This window comes from Pieris rapae, chromosome 8, assembly GCF_905147795.1.
Source record: "Pieris rapae chromosome 8, ilPieRapa1.1, whole genome shotgun sequence".
In the NCBI taxonomy this organism is placed as follows: Eukaryota; Metazoa; Arthropoda; class Insecta; order Lepidoptera; family Pieridae; genus Pieris; species Pieris rapae.
Genome location: NC_059516.1, coordinates 5,781,956 through 5,798,435, shown reverse-complemented (window position 1 = coordinate 5,798,435; position 16,480 = coordinate 5,781,956). Strand labels below are relative to the sequence as shown.

The window sequence follows — 16,480 nt, the reverse complement described above, 5'->3', positions numbered from 1 at the left end:
CTAGAATTTATTTAGACAGGAAGGTATAGTAAATAGTAAAGAAAAAGTAAAACGTGAACCATACATGGAATAGAGCCGTAGTCAGTAAGCTATCGAAATGGAGATAGGAGAGCAGTACAAATGCAGTACAAAACATGGCCATGAAAAAGTATGCTAATTAGGGAGTTGAGAAATAATCTCACTCTCATACTAATTTAATTGTAATTTCTGTTAAGCACATTTTAAAATAGTAACTTTTAAATTAGAAACATGTCAAATAGTACGAGATCCCGCTGCAAGATTGGTGTGTTCATCGATTTTTTGTGTAAAACCATTATTTTATGTTTATTTATAATTAGAACATATATTTACAAGGGTGCCTATGAAAATTTGGCCGCTATTATTTTTAATTGATTTTTGGTAAAAAATTACGTTTATTTAATTTTTAAATAAAATAACGTCTACATAACTATATATTCTAAAAAATCACGGTTGCCGTTGCTGCAAATAGGTGCAGCCAGGTGTAAACAGGTATGATTTCGATAAATTTATACGTTTATAACGTATATTTATTAATTATATGTCAAATTGAAGCAAATTTTTTTTTCTATTTATTTTTTTATTAAATCTGGCCGCAAATAAGCGTTACTGGCTGTTAACCCTAGTAAATATATATTCTCTTTATTATAAATAAACATAAAAATTTAGTTTTAAACAAAAAATCGATGAAAGCACCAATCTTGCAGCGGGATCTTAGACCAAAATAAATAGAATGTTTCATTCATTTGTAATATTCATTATTTTCGGACCGCAAGGAGGTAGTCGCTGTTGACAATTTGCTTTTGTGAATAGTCATTGTCATAAGGTAGCAAAAGACATTCTAAAACTAAGTATTAACGACTTGAACATCAAGTTCAATTTGATAAGTCATGTCAACATAGTGCTGTGAAATAATTATTTTGGAAAACATTATGTCTGGATCAAAGAAATTGGTAAAACATTTATTTTCATTACAATTTTACTCTTGCATTTTCAAATACGATGGCTATTATATCCTACGTTTTGGTAGGGAAGGATAAGGTTTTTACCACTTGGTTCAGGTTTTTAAATTTGTCGATTTAATCTTGTATTTAGTAATTTTATTGTTAAAATGCAATAAAGTCAATTTATTTAATTACTTTAGTAAAAAGTATGGTTTAAATTAATTCAAAAAACTGATGACTCGGCAAAATTTGAATGCTTTGTGACTTTGTCATATCGTTATATCGCTACAGTGGTTGACCTCTTGCAATCGTGTATTCGCAGACACTCCGTGTGCAGTCATCGGAGGGCACGAACCGTGTCGAGGTGTTATACTCTGACGTGACAGCAAAGTTGTTTGAACGGGTGTACGAGACCTTCCACCTGAATACCTTTGGTTTCTCACTTCATAAGGATCGCGCTCATAAAGAAGAGATCATATCGAGCAAATCTCGTCAAATTAGAGAGTATGGATTACAGCATGGAGATATGATATACATGAGTCCAGTAAATGGAGCTGTGCTCTTTGATCAACCTTCTACAAGCATTGAGGTATGATCAATACATTTTTTTAATACCTAATCCTCTTACTGATGGACATCTTTTTATTATTTTAGTTTAAATGATAATTAGTTATTTTAAAATTAAACATTTATTACTTAAAAAGATAATTAAATTACAGACTACCAATAAATCATTTGGCACTGAAGCCGAACCTTCAACATCATCAGCATCTTTAGTACCACCAAAAGGCCTTAAAAAACAAAATGTTCCTCAAGAAGATGAAGTTGATTTACAACTGTACCAAATGTCAGGCAATATACAACGGCAGAGAGATGAAAAATTGTAAGTGTCATATGTAATACCTAAAGGCAACCATATTATTGTTTAAAAGGGTTCTTGATTTAAAGAAACAATTACTATCTAGAGGATAAAAAAATGGTAATAGTTCTACTACATACCTGTTAATTGGATACAGAACTATGTTCAGTCTAGATTTTGGAGGGTGATATGATATTGCGATAAACTTTCCAGTATGGACCGTCGATTTGAATGCTCAAATTTGTTTTGTAGATAGTACTCATCAAAAGAAAGCGTTTTGCAAAGTATTAAGTTGTGGAAACGTATGGTTCATGAGATATATTTATTTATACTTTCCATACAAATGGACAAATATCACACCATAACACAATAAATTTGACAAATAACTGATGTCAAACATCAACCATTTCACATATAAATTTATTTATTTATTTATTTTCCATTAAATTTTCCTATCTTTACAGTTACGACTAATGCGATAGAAATCCATTATGCTACCCACACCAAAAAATTAAATTAGTGAAGAGTTCGAAAAATTTGATGTATACTACTAAACTTTCCAATATGGACCATAGATTATTTGTAACTTATTATTAAATTAATTATTTGTAATCAAAAAATTAATTATTATCTAGTTTGGTTAGGTTAGGTTAGTATATTAATATTTTTTTAAATAACATTTAATTTAATATCCAAAAATACCCGAATCAAAAAATTAATTATTATCTAGTTTGGTTAGGCTAGGTTAGTACTTATATTAATTTTTTTTAAATAACATTTAATTTAATATCCAAAAAGTACCCAAAACGGAATCAGCACCCCACTATCCACATGGTCTTGTCTGCCCTACTCCTAGAGTGTATATAAATAATCGGAGGCGCGGAGTTAGAGCGGCCCCCACCCGCCGTAACATTCAACATCCCCTCTCCCATCTCCCATACAAAAGACCTCAAAAATCGAAGGTCCATATTGGAAAGTTTCACCTGATATTGTATGTCTATAATCTTATATGTTGATGATATCAGTGGCTGTTGCACATGGTGGTGGACACTTAGATCCTTTATAGGAGTCCTTGCACAGCAATATTTGTTTTGGTTTTACCTGTTGGCTATCATTCATAAATTGAGCTCTACAAATATGTAGGATTTTTTTCTCTTCAAATATAAAATATTTAAGAATTAAGTCTAAACTAGTGCTTTTCTGTTTAATGTTAGATTAAGAATCAAACAATGTATATAAAATGATATAAAATAATATTGTTTAAAATTATGTTCTTCAGATGTCGGCATAACTCAAAAGGATGCTGTGTACACTGTTCTCCTCTTGAGCCCTGGGATGAGAATTACCTCAAGGAACATAATATTAAACACATATCCTTTCACTCATATTTACGTAAGATGACATCTGGGAAATTCATTTCATTAGATGAATTGTCTTGTAAAATTAAGCCAGGTAAAAAAGGTTTCTTTATGCATACTTTTTCTGTCTCTCTAAGTTGAACTTAGTAATCTACTAATTGTATTTTCGTAAAAAAAACTTTTACAATATGTCATATGTAACTATACTTTAAGGGTGTAAAGAACATCCGCCATGGCCGCGTGGAATTTGTTCTACGTGTCAACCTGGAGCTGTCACGTTAAATAGACAGCCTTATCGTCACGTAGACAATGTGTTATTGGAACACGCAGCGCCAGTAGACCGATTTCTAGCATATTGGCGGGCCACTGGGCACCAACGTATTGGATTTTTGTATGGACAGTATGAGAGCCATCCAGATGTACCATTGGGTAAGCGTTAAGTATATGTTTTAATACAGGACTCATATTCAATATACATGAATTATTTTAATATGTAATAGTACACTTTTTTTCTTTTCTTTTGCTAATGTAATAACTGAAAGCTTCAAGTGAGGTGTTAAGGTTAATGTTTGTTGATAGGTATCCGTTCCCGCGTGGCTGCTATATATGAGCCTCCTCAGGAATGCTCCCGGGATCATGTTGCTTTAGCCCCAGATGACAAAGAACAGTTGCTCAATGAGATTGCTTCGCGTCTTGGACTGAGACGCGTGGGCTGGGTCTTCACTGATCTTATGCCTTTGGACTTAGCAGCTGGAACTGTGAAGACAATCAGGTAAAAACTTTTAGCCTCATTACGCTTGCAATTTTTTTTTTTTAATTCCATAGTCGCAAGTGCAAAAAAAACGCTCCCCAATAGACTTTTTTTGCCGTAAAAAAACTCCAGTGTGGAGTGTAGTGACAAGATCATAGAAGTAGCTGTCTCTTTTCATCACAGTACACGCAATTTCACAGAAATATAGGAAAGGGTGCAAATGGAATAGTTTTTTTTTTGTAAAAGAGGGTTTTGATAAACAAAAATTTTTTGTTGCTTCCGATTTGAATTTACTAAAATCAGATGAAACATTAACAGCAACTTTACCTCATTAAGACATGAGGTAAAATTGTATATTGTTTCACAATTTTCAAGCTTATGTTTTTGTTGTTAAACACAAAAAAATAATGAATTATTAATATTAAATAAAATATGAATACATACATCTAAAAAGTAAGTAAGTAAGAAGTCTCACAATCAAATTAGTCACAAAACACTGGATCTCCCGCTAATTCACTATGAGTCATCCAATCCATAAAGGCGATCCAATACAATTTTGTATGTTACAGACATACATAACTGCGTCCCAAATCCTAGTTGGCAGACATTTAAAACAATATTTGGGATAATAGACATTATTCTATGTCGTCAACAAATTGTTATCATAATAAGCAGCATCGTAAGCGCATTTGGAACGAAACGAAAGGAAAAAAAGCCATCTGACGAATTCATGTATTATTTAGAAATTGTATGTAAAATCGATTGTTTTATGTAATAGGAGGCAATCGGGATGCAGGCTCACTGATAAGTGATGTTAAGTAATACCGTCGTACATGGACACTCACATTGCCAGAAGGCACGCAAGCGCGTTGCCGGCTCTTTTCTTTTCGTAAGTCGAATCGTGTCGAAAATACTTCAGTGGGCACAGTTGTGGCACGACGGACGTACGAAATATAGATATTTTGTATTGTGTTGTACCATCGATCAGTTTCAAGTCCTCAGTCACTACTAATAGTAATCAATTATTCTTACTATATCTTATATCTTTAAACGAGCAATTCTTGTATATATATATATATATATATATATATATATATATATATATATATATATATAGAAGATTTAGTAGGCGATTTGGATGCGATTTCGGGGGCGATAAATCTATTTAGCTAGGAATCATTTCTAGAAAATGTAATTTTATTTGTGTTTTATCAACTTAAACATAGAATTGCTTGTTTAAAGATGTCGGTCAAATAATATCGAATAAAGATAAATTAAATTCATATTTCATAATTTTATTAGTATGTTATTCGTTCTTAAATAAAATTTCCAAAAAACACGATTTATAAAAAAAATACCGAGCTAAATAATACAAACATACACTAGTACAAAATAAATAAACAAAGCTAAATAAATACATCTTTTTTACAGAGGCATGGACACACACTTCCTGTCTGCCCAAGAATGTATAATGGCGGGTCATTACCAGAACCAACATCCAAATGCCTGTCGTCATGCGTCTTCCGGATATTTTGGATCAAAATTCGTCACTGTATGTGTTACAGGTAAATTTGCGTGATGCTTAGCGCCATAAAGCCCATGGGGTCGTTACTTTGATTTTCTTAGTTCGTGATTACAACAACAGTAATTGTTTACTTTTTTACACATGTTACCCACACATTGTCTATGCTTGTAAACGAAATGCTTTTCCGAGGATTCCAACATAAAAGTTAATATGTTTATATACAATTTTTGTGAGCTTCATTAACTTTTGCTGACAAGAGAAAATATAATATAAATCATAGAGACTTTCGTTGTAAATAATACAATATACATAATTTTTAATGTTTTTAATGTTTGGAAATTCCTAAAATGTTTTATTATTTGTCGTTCTTGGTATGAAACCAATTAAGTAGAAGCAATATTGCAATGAATATAGGGATAGTCTCACTGTAACATATACTGTAGTACATTAATAAACTTTAACTAATAAATGAATCTACGCAGGATTAATATCGGCTATCTAATCATAACAGGTGACAGCCAAAACCAGATCCACCTGGAAGGTTACCAGGTCTCTGGTCAGTGTGCTGCACTAGTCCGCGATGATATTCTTGTGCCAACCCGCGACGCGCCCGATCTCGGCTACATCCGGGATTGTACGCCGCAGCAGTACGTTCCTGACGTCTTCTATAAGGTAGGAATATAAAAATATGCCAGGCCAAGACTAAGCGCTAAGTGTGACTCCTGTGCGACTCAGTCTCCGAAGTCAGTTTCTCAGTCAGTTTTCGAATCTCACCCTAAGTACACAGAGACGTTTTGAAGCGCGCGCTTTGGTAACGCGCGATGCTCAGGCGTTAGCCGCGCGCTTTTAGATTTATGAGCAGCCATATAGTCGTACATTCGAACGGGCTTTCGTAAACAGTGGACGCTCGCTGACGTAAATGGAGAACGATAATTTTGATACGGATTTCTTTATCGATAAAATCTAAAAGCGAAATTGAAACATTTGGATAAAAGGAAGTCGCGATTATAACAATAAAGTTTGAAGGGACAAATCAAATCAAAATATCTTTATTCATGTAGGTAAACATGGCTACTTATGAACGTCAAGAAAAACAAATTAAATTAATTGTAAATTTACATTTACAACCAGTTCGCAAGTCAAGGGCGTAGAGCGGGTAAGAATACCGTAATTATAGCGCGTCAAACGCGACGCCGAGCGCCCAATGAGTATTCGCTCTATGTGCCAAGACTTGAGACTGCGCGTGCTATGCGAGTCCCTTATGTCATACGATAGTCATTCTAAGGCTGTGAATTTTTAGCAAAATAGTTTTTCTCGAATTGCTGTCATTTTAGCGGTCGCTGTATCTTAATTAAGATTACTCTCCGTCGTTTCCCTGAATTATTATCGTATGACCCTTGGCGAGTTTTTTTAAAAATTATAATTCCTATTTAATAAAAAGCCTTTTTTTCTATTTTTTTTAAACAAGGATTCTTATCACGTTAATTAATTACCTTCGCAAATAAAGTATTACTATAGAATAAAATTGATTATCATAAGGAAGGTTTAAGTGAGTCAACCTTAATAAATATTCTTTCAATAGTTTAAACCCTTACCCAGTGCAGAAAGTTATAAAATATCCGTTTCGAGTCTATACTTCAATTATTATTAATGATGTTGTATATATGTAATTGGTATATACATTGAGTCTTTCATAGTGATAATAGAACTTTTAAATTAGATTCAGTATTCCCTGACATTACCGCGCTTATCATACTGTCCAGCTCGACATAATCTTCAGCTTTATAATATTATTATTGATATTACTAAATATTATAAGATTCTAAATCAATTCAATTTATTTATTGGTCGTCTATAGCATAATTTGGTTTGATTCAATATTAATAAAATAAGATAACATAATTTACAATTGTTGTGTACATCCATGTCTTATATACTAACTAGTCTGGCCATAAATAAATTAAATAAATATATACATACATATATGTATATACATACATAAATTGTGGCCTGAGACACAAAACTACATTGTTATGAAAAAGAAGTGAAAACTTCAACCAAAGTGTATCAAGATACAGCCTTGAATCATGTTGTGAAACCTCATCGCAATACACTATAAAAAAATATAGCATAGATCTTCCAGCAGGATTCTGCAGGTGCAGAAAAAAAGCCTGGCTTGAAACCAACGTTCTCTTAAGCAATGGTGAAATTTCCCTTGGAAACAGTTCGTAAATCCGTAAATTCGTGACCAGACAGATTATAGGTCTGTATGACGGTGGCCATTTCGAATAGAATATTTATTTTTATTGTTTCTGAGATTTTAATATGTAGGTAATAATTTTAATAATATTACATAACTTTAGTAAAAAAATGCATTTCATTTGTAACAGACCTTATGGCTGAACTAGGTATAGCATTTTATACTGAAAGTATAAGAACTGGGAATAAATCATTGGTTGTCATTCTATTTGACATTTAACTTGAACATTTATACCTTGTCATAAGTTACTAAGTGTTCACTGAATGCACAATACAATATACTATGCCATTATTGCCTGTGTTTCAAATAACTAACAAAATAGCCTTTGTATAAATACCACACATGTGTTAATAGTTCTTCTGTAATATCGTATATCTTAATAGTTGGTGTGAAATTTATGAGAACTATTGCTAGAAATAAAAGATGATGATCATTTATGGTATTTAGGATTTATTGTAGTGATAATGTATTGAGATTCACCCAAACTTCCAGATAACATTGTCATAATTATTACATTAAGTATTTTTTGTAGAAAAGTAGAATTTTCGGTATTTTAGTCATTTTTGGCTTCACTAATTATAATACAAAAATCTGTTTTCCACTAATGTTTAAGCAAAACATTTACATCACGAAATGATTTTCAAATATCTTAATACTGAGTAATTCATATAAAATATTCTAAGAATTCGTACAGTGTATTCGTAGTAGTATCTTCAATTTAATATTATTAAATGTAATGTAAATGGTTTTAAAATAAAACGGTGAGTTTATTGCTCCACATATTTATTTATCACGAATCCATCCATCCATTTAACAATGTTATAAATGTTAAACATGGTCGTGGTGACCGTTAAAATCATTTCACTAAGATTTGCATAAACTATATCGTAATTTAAACTATTAATACAATAAAATATACAAATTTCAACATTAAAGACGTCTGAATCGGAGGGGGTTGTAATAGGCCCCCTAAAATCGTGGACAATTATTTCGACGGTACAATAAAGCTTGCGGTCCTAATGACCGATCGACTAAAAGAGCCCATTCTCCGAGGGCCTAGCGCGCGAATTAGACGAAGATACGACGTTACAATAAATAGTAAATATATTATAATTAAGCAGGCACTGACCTTTCGCGGCACTCGGTGCCACAGCAAACTGCATCACTACGCTTATCATCACAGTCTTAATCATACGGGTATCATAGCTTAATGAAGTAAATCTTCACAATCAATCACGTAAATACATCAATATAGTTATTCTCCGAGAGGTAACGTTTGTTTGTAAATATAAATCTATTCTAGACGACTATAACGGCCGATTTAGTATACGACGAGCCTCCGTGGCTACGAAAGCTTACGAGGTTTGGCTAACAATAAGAGTAAATTCTCTATAACATTTAACATTTATCTTAACACACAGTATGATCAAAATATAATCGTTTTCCTTAAAACTATATCTGCGAGACACGATAAAATAGAATCGATTAATCCACTTTAGCGACAGGCGCGCTTAGAAAGTAAGGAACCTATATAGGCCTATCAGACGAGTAGACGAAAAGCGTTGCCGTACGCTATTCTACACATTTTAATACCTAGGACGATACGAGACGAGTGGCTAACCGGCGTCGCGAGCCGGCTAACGCATGATATCCCTGTTATCCGGTTGCTGCTCATACGAATGGCATCTTCACGACAATACGACCAATAATGCGACGCACTACCTATTACTATAGTAGTTATGTTAAACACCGATATTATGCGAACGAATAACTACTAACACTACAGAAGCTCAAGCCGACGAACTTCGATTACACCGTGTAAATACTTGAAAATTCTACTTATAAAAATAGCTTATAGTACGAATAATAAATTTGTAGACAAAACGACAAGTTTGGTCCGACGATTAGAGGTGAAAATTAGGTACGCGTTATACAAAATATTAGTTTGTATCATTAGGCATGATATGCTCGGGAGAGAACAGATTGGTTTTCAGTTAAGTTTGCCACAATTGGTTATGAGAATGGAGCTATGAGGTTTGCCAGCACTATCACCGGTCCTACTCAGCCTATCAATTAATTCCAGGCCCTCCACGACAAAAGCGAAAATAGCAGTAAACCCACGCATCTCACGCAGCATAATCCGAAACTGCGATCCAACTAACCCCAAATTATCATGACGTTTCTGCGATCGACGCATTCCAACCGAACCGCGAACAGCCACCATCTTAGTATCGTCTGGCATAAAATAGCTCTCCTCGAACACGGAACGTCCGCCGCGGCCGTTATTGAGCTCAAAATCACCCGTGATAACGCTTTCATTTTCCCAACACTGGAATACGGTGCAACCACGATAACCGACGCCCAGTTCGCCTGTCGCTAAAACGGAAAAATTGCGCGCCATTCGAGGCGCGACATCATCACGTACTTCTATCACTACACGACCGAACGGGTTTCCGTTAATTTCTAAGTTGAAATAAAACAAAGGATACGTGGAGGGATTGCGAAGCATCGGGGAGTCCAGCGCGGCAGTGGTGGGCGCTGGTGAGGCTGCCTCGGGGGTTGCGTCCGCTTCCAACACGCCCACGCCATCGATGACGTCTGACGGCTGAGCGCGGCGCACCAGGCAGTGCCTCGTGTACAATTGAGCCATGCAGTAATTCGCCAAGAAGAGGACGGGATCGCGCCCTTCTTCGCCGGAAATGGGAGGAGACGACTCGCCGGGGCCCAAGCCCGACAGGGCGCGTCGAAGCAATTCGAAATCGAGGGGAACGTTTGCATTTCTAATTAAATCATCGAGGCGGCACTGCAACAATGCGTCGGCGTGGCGGGCTCGGAGACGTTCACGTTCTGACACGGCCGTCGCCAAGGAGAAGCCCTCATCGACCAGTCGGTCGACGGAGGCTGGCACTGGGGACAGAGGCAGCGCAAGTTCCGCTTCGAGACGTGTCTTCATCGCCGTCGCGGCGTCCAGAGCGCGAAGCAAGGAGTCCCGTTGTCGCACAGCCAGTCTATGCAGATCGGATTGGAGGAGGCGAGATTCGCGGGCCAGAAGCGCGCGAGCCTCGCGTGTCGGGCGTAAAGCATGCGCGTGATGCGCGTGGTCGCATAGACGGCAGGCGCGCACGCCACAGGCGGCGCACCACAGGGCGGGCAGCGCGTGCACAGCGCAGGGTGGGTCGGGGCTGAGCCGGCGGGCCAAGGCCAAGGCGGCGCCGTGCGTAGGCAGAGCCTCTGGACGACCGTCAGGAAACTCCGTCCGCTTCCAACAGTGTACGCACCGCACCTCCCGGCCGGCGTCCAACACGCCGCGGGTGCAGGCTAGGCAAAAGTAGTGCTTACACGACAGAACCTTTGGTGGCCGCTCGGAGTCGTCGAAGACACGCTTGCAGCAAGAGCACAGCGCGAGCTCCTCCAGGTCGTCCAGGGAGCTGGCCATCGCTCCGCTGCCGGAGGACGCTCCTCCGTGCTACGTGACGGCGGACATGAAAGGATCGCCGTCCGCCTCGCCGTTTGGCATTTATTTACTACGATCACATTTTATGGAGCACTCTCTCGACACCCGAATAAAAAATAAAGCTAAATATTCAATTAAACTATTAGAATTGATGTGGATTGCCACATCTTGTTACGTTTTGTGTACATACGCCATGTTGTTTTCCGCTTCTGCGCCGGGCTTCGTGTCGGTCGATCAACAGATTATTTACCGGCGGAGTACATTTGTCAAAGCGTCCATTTATTGTGTTTTGCAATGTTTGTATGAATTTGTATGAATCAAACTATTACACGCTTGATCATTTTCATTTCTTTTAATCGATGGTAAAAAAATAATCTATGTCTTTTTTATAATCCAAAAACATCTCTACTATGACGTTAAATTTTCCTTTCTTGTAACTCCTAAATTTAGAAGCAGTAGAAATGAAATGTAAAAAAAGTTTTTATTACAATTCCTCAATGTGAAATATATATATTGAGTAGCCATATACTAGTCGTATAGACGTCGTTACAAAGCTACCAAGTCGCGCTCTCCGGGCGACCCGCGTTCAACTTCTCGTTGTTCCGGCGTTATGATTAAGACGGGCGGGTCGGCCCACGCCGCTGTCGGCCTTATCAGCTCTTATCGAACGTCACAACACTTGCTACGTTCACTAAGGATTGCCATATTAAAATTATCTTCTCTTGTATAGGGTTCGTTTTGTACGAGGTTAAGTACTGTTTAACTTGTAAAAATATATATATTCCTTTACATAGAGTAAGTACCATAAAAAATATTATTATCCAAAAAATGACCGTTTTCCAACTTGGTATTCGATAATTCATATAATCCTAGCTCCTACAGATTGTTAAATTATACTTTGTTTCGAATGCCTTATAACAGGCAGATGCGATGAAGTATGTATTTTATTTTTATTGTTCACGTAACTCTTTAGGTATGTTTTATACAGTACATTGCAATTTCCGATTTTGAATATTAAGTATGTTAGCAGGGAAAATAGTATTTATCTACTGGCAACCCTCACATAAGGTATTGTATCGATCGGCGCGCCAATGCAACGCAACTGATGTAATGATTTTTATAGCTGAGTTTAATGAATACTTATTTACAAAATTCTTAGAATTAAAATAGTTCCTTGTAGGAAAACATGGACAGTTATTTTTTAAATGGCCTTGAATATGATAATGACTATAGATTTTACTGTTATTGTTTTTATCGCAAAGGATTTTTTTTTCTACCATTTATTTTATTATTCATATCGTGACGGTGGTGTTTAATTTGTTATATTAGGGTTAATTAAATACAAAAGATTACTCTATTCGCCGCCATAATAAAATATATATATCTATTTTACCATTAGAATTAAATAGGCAATAAATTGATCGTTAGAAACAAACATTAAACGAAACAAAAATTACAAAAAACTAAACAAAAATCAATTTTAAAGTGTGAAGGGAGCAACTATGGATATCCAGACCTAGCTCGTTTATCAGAATGCTTAATCTGGACATCGGTGAGCTTTGACCAAAACCCGTTTTACAGAAAGGAGGGACAAATGGAATAATGTTTTGCCTGGGGTAGCGAGAGGGTTCACGAAATATAAATTTAGATAGAAAATTCGGGAAATCAACCTGATTATTAAATATCTTGAATGCAATTGATATATCAATTAATTTTCTGCGGTTCTCCATCGATAACATCTTAAAGTATATATTATATTGGAGTGTTTGACAAATTCAAAAAGGCAGTAAAGATGCATGTTAGAATGAACATAAAGTTCTTTAAACATTAAAGTAGGCTAGCCTGGTTTCGTAAGTTGGCAACTTTTTTAGAGATCATTTACCTGTATCATTTTATTATCTTAGTGACAATAGACCTCTTGAAAATGGCACACATGACACTATGTATATAAATATATAATGCATAGATTAACAGACGTTTTTAATTGTCCGTTGAGTGAACTGACTAAGTCTGATTCATATCAGTTCCTATACTGAAAAACACTGTTTTTTGTAAATATTTTAATCAATGTTATTTTATTTTTTACATGTGTATGTATTGTTTTGTATGTGATATAAAAGTAAATAGGTTTTAGTAGATTAATTTATAATGGTAGTCTTTATTATTATAGCTATTTTTCGTTATATTTAGTAAAGAAAAAAACTTAAAATGTATCGCCTAGTCACTCCTATATCGAGTTCAATTTTAACACGCCTGGACCTATACTAAAAAAAATCCAAAAACACATTACAGGAACGTGATGAATATGGGAACGATGTGGGAGTAACAGCGAAACGGTTACCAGTGGCGTATCTGCTAGTAGATGTGCCTTGCGGGGTAGCGCCGAGTACTTCACAGCCCATGTTTAGCCCCAGTGCCACCTTCCCGCCAGCAAATCGCCCACTGCAGAACCATTTACAAAGCCTGAAGGGTCTTCATGAACATATACAGAATTCACCGTCATTCTTAGAGGTAAGATTTTCGAATGATGCAAGGAGTGTATAATAAAGCCGATTTCGAAGTGTTCCCTGGATTTTAATAATAATAGTTATGGCTGTGGACTTTCAAATGCACAATTAAGTAATTAATATTGCAAGCACTTCTTCACTCTGGGAGACTGAAACTCTTGCAAATCATGCATTTTCTTGTCTTTAAATCCTAAGCGCAGAGGACATGGTATGTCGCTGCAGATCTCAAAAACACCGTTGTCACTTAAACCTATCTCTCCTTATTCAGCACAGCGTAAACACAATTTGAAAGAGAATGAGAAAGAGTCTAGAGACCGTTGTAGTTAGTTAAATTATGTTTCAAGGTTTTTTTAAACATTTATGCACTTTCTTTTTCTATTAGGCTATGTCAGATCTCCACGTACTCCTATTCTTGGCGACCAACGACGCTCTACCCCTAACAATAGAGCAGTTGGAACCGTTGTTGCAAGCTGTCAGGACAAGAGATGAAGATGCAGCGGAATCTTGGCGAAGTGAGGGGCACGTTGCCACATTATTGCAGTTGGCGGCCTGTGATCACAATTCGCCGGCTGCTAATAGGTAAGTTATATATACAATTTAAATAAAGAAAACTACTACACTATACTAGGAAATGTAAAATGTTAAGTAAATGTGAATGCATAAAGCTGCTGTAAGAAACACAATATAACTTACTTATTATAAATCACGAAGTAAATTTGGTACCGTGTGTGCTAGTTACTATGATACTGTGGTAACCATGGCAACAACTATACGATTGTTCCAAAAAACCTGGTTCTGGTGGTATCTCTCCTGTCCTCAAGGACAGTAGAGATTTTTACGTCCAAACTCAATAACCTATCTCAATCCATTTTTCACCATCTGAATAAAGATCTTAATCCAAATATTGATAAAAGTGTACCAATAACTAACGGATTGATTGATCGATCGACTGTCACGGTCTGATAATTAATCATTACCCATTATCTCAGATTGTTTTAAATCGGAGAGAGAGTTTTAGATCGGTGTGGATTAATTATTGGGTTCGGGCGTTAGCTATCACGGTAACAAAGCTCAAAATTTATTTACCCGATATAAACGCGTTTGTAAGTGCTTTTCAATATAATTCGCGTCAATATCCTTAAAACTTGGTTTTATTAACATTTTGACGTTTTCATTAAGGTTGAGAAGTTAGCGTACGGGTTTAGGTCGCACATCTGCTTACGAAAGATACATTATATGCACCAATAACTTTTTCCCCTTGCACCTAAGACGACTTCTGCATACTTTATAATTGACAACGAAAATGTATTTCTAGTTCGTCTGACTCCGGCGTGTGGACTTGTCAGTTGTGTACGTTCCACAATGCGGCGCCGCTCGACTCCTGCGAGATGTGCGCGATGCCAAGGTAATAAATTATTTATACATATCGACAAAGATTTATATATGTAATAAGGATGTAACAACTTATATAGCACAAATGAAATAGTTGATTAGTAAAGAGGAAAGCATTTTATTAGAGCGAGTATTTACACTTACATTTTTATTTTACATCATGGTAAACTAGGTTTGTAAAATATAAAACCTCTATGAAAGTTTATTATAGTTTTATTATCACTACTTGCGTGTGACATTATTTTTGCTTGGGGACAAGAAAACAATCACGTCTTTTTGTGATGTACTTGGCTGAGGACCAATATTGATGAAAAACCAAAAACTAATAGTTGACTCAAAGTTCACAAAAAACTATTAACTATACTATAATAAAATAAAATATTAACTTTTTATAAAATTAAGCAGCGGTTACTAATTAATAAATAATTATTATGAATAATCATGAATTCATTTAAATAAAAATCAATAATTTAGTCTTTAATTTGCACACCAATATTATGGTTACATAAACATAAATCGCGATTGTATATCAATTGTGTGTAACACAATTATATGTGGTATCATTATTTTACAAAATGACAGGAGCTAATGTCAAATGTGGAATTGAAATATAAGTCGTGATATAGAAGGAATAAACCGTAGAGTTTTTTTTATTTTCTTTTATTAATACAGATTTTTTTTTTCAGAAACAACGCAATGTAGATCGAAGATCTCGTGATTTTTACGAAGAGCATCACCGGTCTCCGCTCAGACCTATTTTTGTACCCAACGTTGTTTGGACCTTTAGCCGCTAGCATTTTATATTTCGTTTAGGATTTGTACCGTAGAGAAATTCCGTTTTCCTTTCCTATCCATAAGTTAATGTAAATAAATTTTAGTTATTATTTTTATGAATGTCTGATAATATTGGCATATTTGAGCATACGTTTGTTTTTACTAGGCATCGCAAGAGCTTCAAGTATAACATTTGAATGTTTTCGTGCACCGAAATTAATTAGTTTCAAAAACAATTTTAATAAGGAATACTATTAAAAACGATGTGCAAATATGCCTCAACTGAGAGGACTTCTTATATTTTTGTCATTTAACTATGCTGGTCATGTGTACTGCGCTTCAAGAATTGAAACAGAGAATATTTCTTTGAAATGGAAACAATAAAAATCCACTCATACACTTATGGATTGATTAATGACCCGAATTTGGTTGAAACTATATTTGATATTTATTTTTGGTAAGAGATGGGAAACATTTGGTTCTTAAAGTGCAGTGTAGTATTTCAATGTATGTATAGTTAGGAGCAGCGCTTGCGAGCGTTTTATATGAGAGAATTCACATAAATACAGTGTGCTGAGTACACAATTTTGTGTTTTATTTCCAAAAATAATTTTTTTTGGTGCAGTATTTTAACATTA

At 35.5% G+C, this 16,480-nt stretch overlaps 2 protein-coding genes across 2 annotated transcripts; one reads left to right on the top strand and one right to left on the bottom strand.

Moving 5' to 3' along the window:
- Positions 1-841: 841 nt before the first annotated feature.
- On the top strand, positions 842-16,427 carry LOC110997972 (nuclear protein localization protein 4 homolog). The gene is made up of 12 exons (XM_022266379.2): positions 842-971; positions 1,285-1,551; positions 1,682-1,845; positions 3,101-3,273; positions 3,393-3,608; positions 3,759-3,951; positions 5,362-5,495; positions 5,967-6,127; positions 13,462-13,680; positions 14,059-14,255; positions 14,992-15,081; positions 15,755-16,427. Exons 1-12 carry the CDS (start codon positions 951-953, stop codon positions 15,768-15,770), a joined length of 1,851 nt encoding a protein of 616 aa, XP_022122071.2. The 5' UTR covers positions 842-950; the 3' UTR covers positions 15,771-16,427.
- On the bottom strand, positions 8,467-11,414 carry LOC110997973 (peptidyl-prolyl cis-trans isomerase E). The gene has a single exon (XM_022266380.2). The coding sequence runs from the start codon at positions 11,149-11,151 to the stop codon at positions 9,706-9,708; it is 1,446 nt and encodes a 481-aa protein (XP_022122072.1). The 5' UTR covers positions 11,152-11,414; the 3' UTR covers positions 8,467-9,705.
- Positions 16,428-16,480: the final 53 nt, after the last annotated feature.